The following is a 9,016-nucleotide window of genomic DNA, read 5'->3' on the forward strand; positions in this document are numbered from 1 at the left end:
GAAAAGAAGGGAGACAGATATAAAGTCACATGCTTAAAATCCCAGCACTTAAGAAACTCAGGCAGGAGGAGCAGGAGCTTCAAGGCTAGCCTGGATTATACAGTGCAACCCGCCCCCCCCCAGCAACAACTAAAATCAAAACATCACCAAAAAATAAAGGAAAAGAAGAGAGCAACAAGCCTAGGGAATTTATAAGTGATTTGCCCAGGGACAGTCAGAACAAACAAAATGAGAATACAAGCTTGGTGTTGGGGATCTAGCCCAGTTGGCAAAATGCCTACCTAGAATGCATGAGCAGAGTTTGATCTTCAAACACTGCATAAACCAGGTATGATAGTGCACATGCAGGAAGCAAAGGCAGAAGATCAGAAGTTCAAGGTTATCCTCAACTACTAAGTGGCAAGTTCTTGATAAGTCTGGGTTACTGAGAACCTATCACAAAGCAAAGCAAAGCAAAACACAACACAACACAAGTTTAGTATCTCCCAACATAAGAAAAGTCTCCCTTCCAAATTCCTAAATTACTAATAATCACATGATTATCATAAAATAGTCTATAAGATAGCTTTAAATTTCATTTGACAGATGAGAATATTGAGGCAAGTGTTCAAATTTTCTGCTTTGTTTTTGGGCTTAAGTGAGACACTCTGCCTCAATATAAAAGGTGGAGAAAGCTGGAGAAAGGCACCGACATTGACGTCTGACCTCCATGTGCATGAGCACCTCCCTCATACCCACATAACACACACATACATATACATGCAAAAAAAAGGCAGCCAGCAAGTATAATTTGGGTTATAAAGTAGACTGTACCATGTATGTGCAGTGCCCTCAGGGGCCAGAAGAGGATATGGATCCCCTGGAACTGGAGTTACAGGCAGATGCTACACACGCCTGATGACCTGAGCTCAATCTCTAGATGCCATGGTGGAGAACTGACTCTCAATGGTACCCTCTGACTTAAACACACTCTGTGGCACTTACGCAACTGCACACACACACACACACACACACACACACAAATAATTAATTAAGATAATAATATATTAAAACAAAAAGAATGAATCCTGGAGTTGGATATGGTGACACAAGCCTGTAATCCCAGCAATAGATAGGATGAGGCACGAGCTTGGGCTTGAAATAACAGGCCAGTCAGGGATACATAGCAAAACCTGTCTCAACAAACCAAAATGAATACTGGTAATCATCATACAATATTTAGTATCAGTAAAAATGATAAAAGTATAACCATATTAATCACTTACTTTATTAACTTATTTTCTAACAATATTCTCTGGTGTCTATTTGGGTATGTCTATTACTGGAAATAATTTAAAAGATAATATCTATCCTTCGGTCAAAATAACTGAAACTACTGAAATTCTCTACATTTCTACGTACATTTCACACAAATATAATAACTGCTGTATAATTCCCAATTTTCTGTAGCTGTAAGGATTATAATATATATGAATCGGAAACTGTCATCTAATTTTAAATTATGAAAAGTCAAACTACAAAAGGACAGAAAGAATAGAACACTGTGCTATTGTTAGGAGAATGATCTACAACATTAGCTTTTCTTTCTTTTGTGGTACTACAGATTGAACATTGTACAGGATAGGCCACTGAATTATTATATCCACAGCAGCTTTGTTTTTAAATGCCTAATCAGAGGAACAAATCACTCAAAGTGAATTGACAAGTTATTCTAGTCTGTGAATACATTATTGAATTTTATGATATATCTAATAAGCAGCAGTTTAAAAGTACAGATCAAATGGGGGTTGGATGAGAAACTGACAGTCTTACCTAGGCAAAGAAACAGTATGCCTATTAAGCATATTTTGAAATATATTTAATATATCCAACAACTACAAGTGGCCAAACTTTTTTTTTTTTTTTTTTTTTTTTTGGTCTTTTTGAGACAACGTCTCCCTGTAGCCCCAGCTGGCCTGGAACGTAGACCAGGCTAGCCTCAAACTCACAGAGAACCACCTACCTCTGCCTCCCAAGTGCTGGGATTAAAGGCATGCACCACCATGCCTGGCCAAAATAATTTTGCTGGACATGGTGGTACACGCCTTTAGTCCAAGCTCTTAGGAGGCAGAGGCAGGCACTCTCTGTGAGTTCAAGGCCAGCCTGGTCTACATAGTGAGTTCCAGGCCAGTTGGGGCTACAGGGAGACCCTGTCTTCAAAAGACCAAAAGAAAAAGAAAAAAAGAATTTTTGCATTTATTAATTTATTAAGTATGTGTATATATATATATGTGGGTTCCTGCAGACATAACGACATCTGAAGACAACCTGCAAGAGTCAATTTTCTCTTTCTACAATATGGGTTCTAGGGCTCAAACTCAGGTCATGCATCAGTCTTAGTGGAAAGCACCTTAACTCAGCGAATCATACCACTAGTTCTTATTTTATTCAAAATATACAAACTATTGATTATTACCAATGTTTCTAAATGGTAGATATGCATAAATATTAACATTCATGCAAAAGTATTTGAAATTGAACTGGAGAGATGACTCAGCTGCAAAGAGCATGTACTGCTTTTACAAAGGACCTGAATGTAGTTCCCAATACCCACGTTAGGCAGCACATATATAACTCCTATAACTCCAGCTCCAGAGGATTCAATCCCTTTGTCTGCACATGCATATACATAATTAAAAAGAAAATAATAAATTTTTAAAAGTATTTAAAATTAAAAATATCTTACTAAACCAGCCCCTGCTTGAAGTAAGACATCTGCAACATCAGTATGTCCATTTTCACAAGCATAGGTTAGGGCTGTGTCTCCAGTTGCTGTTGTTGCATGCACACTCGCACCTAGAAAAAAATAAAAGATAAACATCTACCTTATAAACTGCACAATACACTTTAGTCCAATTTTGCAGTATAATGAAACTAAAGAATTCAAACCATGAAAACACCATGAGGATAGATTTTAATTATTTTCCTTTTTTGTCTGCTCTTATTTCCTCTACATATGCTTCAGCAAAACATATTGAACCTCACAGAAAATAAATCAAAAAAAATTTTTTTGGTTTATTTTTATTTTTATTTTTGAGACAGGGTCTCCCTGTAGCCCCAAGCTGTCCTGGAACTCACTATGTAGACCAGGCTGGCCTTGAACTCACAAAGATCCACCTGCCTCTGCCTCCCAAGTGCTGGGACTAAAGGCCTGTGCCATCACGCCCAGCTCCAAATGATTTTAAAAGACAGGAAATTGTATATCTCTGAAAAGACACACTTTAAGTAATAAAAGGCTACAAAAACAAAGAATTAAACAGTTTATGGACTCATATTGACTCTAGTGTTGATTTGTATTCTGAGACAGTTCTATGGATATTATTGGTACAAATCAAGCGACTAACTATTGCTAAGAAGTCAATTTTTTTGCCATGGTTAAGAAAAAATAGAGATTACTGGAGTTAAATAAAAACCCTGTCGTCCTGAATTGAAAGTATAGACATTAATTCATGATGTATTTTTTTTAATGTTTAAGAAAAACATACATTTCCTAACCCTGACCAACTTAAAAGTCCTGGAGACCCAATTACAGACAAAGCAAAAATAGTATTTCTAGCTTAGATCGTGGTCTCCAAGTACCGCTTCCTCCTGTACAGACCAGAATGTCTTAGAGAAATGACTGCTTCCAAGGTTGTAACAGGAACTGCATAACATAAGCCTAGAATACCCTGGTCATATCAGAAGACAAGGAAAATATCAGAGATGACAATGAAATCACATTATAATGATTGAGGAGTTAATCTTATGGACAATATCCCTTTTAAAAAAAAAAGCTGGGTGGTGGCAAACATGTCTTTAGTCCCAGCAAAAGCAGGCCTCTGTGAGATTGAGGCCATTTTGTTCTACATGGCAAATTACAGGTCAGTTGGGGCAACAGGGACACCCTGTTTCAAAAACCCAAATAAATAGCAATAATAATAAATAAAAACAATATTTGCGTTAAAAAGGATGGAAGCATAAGCTAGTACTAGGCAAGTCCTCTACCACTAACTATATCCTCAGTCCTAATTTCATTTTTTATTGATAAACAACACTTGTATATGTTTATGAGGTGCAATGTGATATTATGAACACATTTGAATAATCAAATCAAATTAATATCTATCACCTCACATACATGATCATTTCTTGGTAATGAAAACATCCAGTCTAATCTAAAAATTTTGAATTAGGGATTGGTGAGATAGCTCAGTGGGTAAGTGTTTGCAGCACAAGCCCGATGACCTGAGTTTGATCCTCAAACCCATATTGGAAGGAAAGAACCAACTCCAGAAAGTTGTCCCCTGACCTCCACATGTGGGTTATGGCATGTGCATGCCAGCATTCACAAACATGTATCATATACACACACAATAACAATAAAAATTTTTAAATAATAAAAAACACATTAACTACTAACCAGTGCTGTGAAATAAATCACTAAAACTGAAAGCTCTAACTGAAATTTGGTACCTTTTGCCAACATCTCTCCTGTCCCTTCTCTACTCTTTTCTCTCTCTGTTGTTTTCTGAGACAGGGTCTCATTACGTAGACCAGGCTGACCTCCTACTCACAAAGACCTGTCTAACTCTCCTCCCAAGTACTGGGATTAAAGGTGTGTGCCACCACACTGGGCTCTCTCTGTATGTTCTGTATTCCTTTCCCCATCCCTACACTCTGATAGCCACCTCTACACTTGTATTTTTCTGTGTTAGAAGGCATTTTAAAGGCACATACCAGCAGCGAGCAAATATTTAGCCAATTCCAGGTGTCCTTCCTGTGAAGCTTCCATTAAAGGTGTAGAGCAGCCAAGTTCTATATCAGCTCCTGCCTTAATCAGGAAGTCTGCAACTTCAGAAAATCCTCCACAGCAAGCCAAAGTAAGAGCAGTTTCTTGGGTTTCTTCTGTCTGGGCATTTATATTTGCTCCTAAAACCGTAACAAAGATAAGACTAGTTGCAAGAGAATTCAATTACTCTGATTTGTGATAATCATCTCTACCGTCTCTGCTTAGGTTGATCCTTTTAGGGTACTGAGAATTTATTTTATAAGAGGATTGAAAGTTTGGGGGCTGGAGAGATGGCTCAGCATTTAAGAGCACTGGCTATTCTTGCAGAGGACCTGGGTTCGATTCCTAGCACCCACATGGTAGCAAACCATCCAAAACTCCAGTTCCAGGGGATCAGGCGCCCTCTTCTGACCTCCACAGGCACTGCAGGACATAAATGCACCTACCTACATGCAGGCAATACGCTCATACACATAAAAATAAAATTAAAAAAAAAAAAAGCTCAAGGTCTGTCTGGGCTATAGATAATTTATTTTATCATCAATGCAAAAAATAATTAAAAAAAAAAACCTCCCAAATCCTCCTTAAATGATAAATAATACACCCAAAGGAAATGATTTTTTTAAAAGAATTACAACTATTGGAGCTGGAGAGATGGTTCAGCGGTTAAGAGCACCAACTGCTCTTGCAGAGGATCTGGGTTCAATTCCCAGCGCCCACATGGCAGCCTACAAACTCTGTAACTCCAGTTTCAGGGGATCCAACTCCCTCTTCTGACCTCTGCGGGCACCGCACGACATGGGTGCATTTACATACATGCAGGCACTACACTCATACACATAAAATAATAAGAATAAATAAAACACTTTTTTTAAAAAGTACAACTGCTTTACCTTGTGCTAAAAGTAGTGCCACCATCTCCTCATGTCCTTCCCGAGCAGCTTCCATCAAAGGTGTGTATCCTTCATCATTAACTTCTTCAAGATTCGCTCCCCTTTCAATAAGTAGTGCTGCCAATTCAACATGTCCACCACAGGCAGCTAGAGTCAATGGGGACTCGAATGAATCTACAGGCATGTTCACTTGAGCACCACTATCCAAAAGCAACCGTGCCACCTCTACATGTCCATCCTGAAAATTTTCAAGGTAAAACAAGGAAACAAACTTTTTAAAGAGATTTTTTTTAAGTGGAAACAAAGGAAAGCAAGAGACTAAAGAAAGATGATTCCACTTAGACATCATATATATTACCATACCATCTGAGCCTTTGAATTTTGTTTTTTGTTTTGTTTTGTTTCCACTGAGGCATTTTATTTATGCATGTTTTACATCACTAGAAAAAGAATCACAGTATTTTCCCTCCTAGGGGTTTGGTCCATGATGCCAGGCGAGGTTGTCAGTACAATGAAACCAAACTGATGGGATGGGAGTAGATTATTCTGCCACTTTTTCTAGGTCTTCGAGCTACATGTCAAATCTGAAGCTGATTACACCACACTTGTTAAACCTGCCCGTGAGGTTCACAACAATTTTCCCAGCTCTGTGATCATCAATGATTTCAAATTCACCAATGTAACCATGCTTCATCATCACAGTCAGGAAGCAGATGATGACTTTAGAGCATGGCCTGATGAGGACCTGGCATTTGCCTCTCTTCTCAGCATTGTTGATGCTCTTCAGAGCATCGGCCAGGACATTCATGCTCACCATGATGGCTGCACAGAAAGATGGAGGAAAGAGCAAGAGTCTTTGTATTTTGAAATAACTTTGAATTTCTACATTCTTTGAAGTTCAAAAAAAACTACCAAATCCACAGTCAATGATACCTCAATAATGACTACTGTTTATACAAATGTCAGGTCAAATACAGCCATAGTCTCAAATTTGGGGTTGCAGGGGCTGTTCAAATGTGGAAATCATATTCCATCTATCTTAGAAACAAAAGCTTGACAAAAATAAGAAAAATACAAAAAACTTTGTGATGTCATTACAATCACTTGGGATTACATCTCTAAGGTAAATCCCTACAGAGTCATACTGCTCTGTATTTTCCTTGCCATAACAACTTGTTGCAACAAGGCAAATAATTTTATAACTATGTAAAGATCTTATTTATATGTAAATAATTTATCAGAGCCTTGCAAATGCTAATCCCGTACTCCGCCAGTGAGTTGACTCCAAAGTTCAGTTTTTAATCTTTAAAAGATTTATTTTTATTAATTTTAATTATGTATATGTGGGGGGGGGTATGTGTACCTGAGCCTAGTGCTCCTAGAAGTCAGGCCTTGAAGCCCCCCTGGAGCTGGAGTTACAGGCAATTGTGAGCTGCCCAACATGAGTGCTGGGAACCAAACATATATATGCAGGTCCTCTGCAAAAAAGGTATACTCTCTTAACACACTAAGTCATCTTTCCAGCCCCCTCAGTTTTATATTCCTGACTCCAAACTTTTATTGGGCTTAATATTTGTTGCAGGCATACAGTCACATGTATCATTCTACATTTCAAAAATTATCAAAACATTGCAAATAAAAAGTAAATTCTGTTGTATAGATTTTGAGCAATTTTGTGTGTATGTGTGTGTATATGGTTGTTTGTATATGGTATGTATATATACAGAACCCAGGGCCTCACACATGCTAAAGTAAATGCCCTATTATTGAACTATATCTTCACTTTAGGGCAATTCTTTACATAAAGAATTGATTAAGGCCAGCAAGATGACTTCAGCGGGTAAAGACATTTGCTTCCAAACCAAACGCTCAGAGTTCAAACCCCAGGATCCACCTGACAGAAGGAGAGGTAGATATTGAAATTCAACACTTAGTTTAGATTTCTTTCTTTTTTTCTTTCTTGTTTCATATGGAATTTTTAATACTTTTTATTATATTTTAAAATTTTATTTTGTATGTGAGTGTGTGTGTGTTTTATGTGTATAAGGGCATGCTGCCACAGCACATGTGGAGGTCACAGAACAACTTGCAAGAGTTGGTTCTCTGCTTCCACCATGTGGGTCCCAGGTTATAAGGCTTGACAACAAGCACCTTTAACCACTGAGTCATCTCATGGGCCCCTTGACAGGTTTTAATCACTTTTAACACAAATGCCAAAACCAGGTGACTTCATATTAAAATTTCAATTTTAAGAACTGCAAAAATTAAACAACATCCCACAAATTACCTAGTTAAGAAATAGGTTACTATTTCTGGGTTGACAGCATTAATGGTGATTTTTTTTTTTTTTTTTTGTCTTTTTGAGACAGAGTCTCCCCGTAGCTCCAGCTGTCCTGGAACTCACTATGTAGACCAGGCTGGCCTTGAATTCACAAAGATCCGCCTGTCTCTGCCTCCTAAGTGCTGGGATTAAAGGCATGTGCCACCACACCCAGCGATTTTTCTTTTTACTATAAAATGTTCAGATTGAGCATATATCTCTGGACTTCAGAGATGGCTCAGCAGTTAAGAGCACTGGCTGCTCTTACAGAGGACCTGGGTTCAAGTCTCAGCATTCACATGGCAGCTAACAACCATCTGTAACTCCAGTTCCAGGGGATCTGACACCTTCTTTTGACCTCTGTGGGCACTGCATGACACGAATGTACTTACATACATGCAGGCAATACACACATACACATAAAATAAAAATATAAATAAAATATTAAAAATACATATATAACTGTAGGGGCTGGAGAGATGGCTAGTGGTTAAGAGTGCATACTACCAGCTGGGTATGGTAGTGCATGCCTTTAATCCCAGCACTCCAGGAGGCAGAGGTAGGCAGATGGCCTGGTCTATATATATATAGCAAGTTCCAGGCCAGCTGGGCCTATTGGGAGACCCTTTCTCAAACAACAAATAAAAAAGGAGTGCATACTGAAGAGGACTCAAATTTGGTTCCTTGCACCCATACTGGAGCTTATAACCTGTAACTCCAGCTCCAAAGGATCCAATGCTGTCTTCTGGCTTCTGCAGGCATGTGGCATGCACTTACACATACACATAAAAAAAATTTAAAAATCTGGATTTTTATCTTCAATAGAAACAACTAACTGCTTTATCAGTCATTCAGAGGATATACTCTCAACATATCCCAGGAATATTTCAAAGTCAGTTTGCTTTATAATTATTTATTTACTTAATATTTTTTTAATTTTATTGATTACTCCTGTGTGTGTGTGTGTGTGTGTGTGTGTGTGTGTGTGTGTGTGTG

General features: G+C 38.2%; 1 protein-coding gene and 1 pseudogene across 2 annotated transcripts in view; both read right to left on the reverse strand.

Annotated features, from left to right (window-relative positions):
- LOC103743070 (ankyrin repeat and KH domain-containing protein 1-like) overlaps positions 1 to 9,016 on the reverse strand; it is a 90,132-nt gene that overhangs the window by 37,657 nt on the left and 43,459 nt on the right. For both annotated transcript variants that reach the window (XM_008844272.2, XM_029568903.1), the window contains exons 8-10: positions 5,701 to 5,938; positions 4,756 to 4,947; positions 2,726 to 2,835 (exon numbers count right to left, since the gene is read on the reverse strand). In XM_008844272.2, the coding sequence (XP_008842494.1) occupies positions 2,726 to 2,835; positions 4,756 to 4,947; positions 5,701 to 5,938 (540 nt within the window). The remainder of the gene's footprint in view (positions 1 to 2,725; positions 2,836 to 4,755; positions 4,948 to 5,700; positions 5,939 to 9,016) is intronic.
- On the reverse strand, positions 6,121 to 6,517 carry LOC103743095 (annotated as a pseudogene).

The sequence above is a fragment of the Nannospalax galili genome, unplaced genomic scaffold, assembly GCF_000622305.1.
Source record: "Nannospalax galili isolate Female #2095 unplaced genomic scaffold, S.galili_v1.0 scaffold760, whole genome shotgun sequence".
Classification (NCBI taxonomy): domain Eukaryota; kingdom Metazoa; phylum Chordata; class Mammalia; order Rodentia; family Spalacidae; genus Nannospalax; species Nannospalax galili.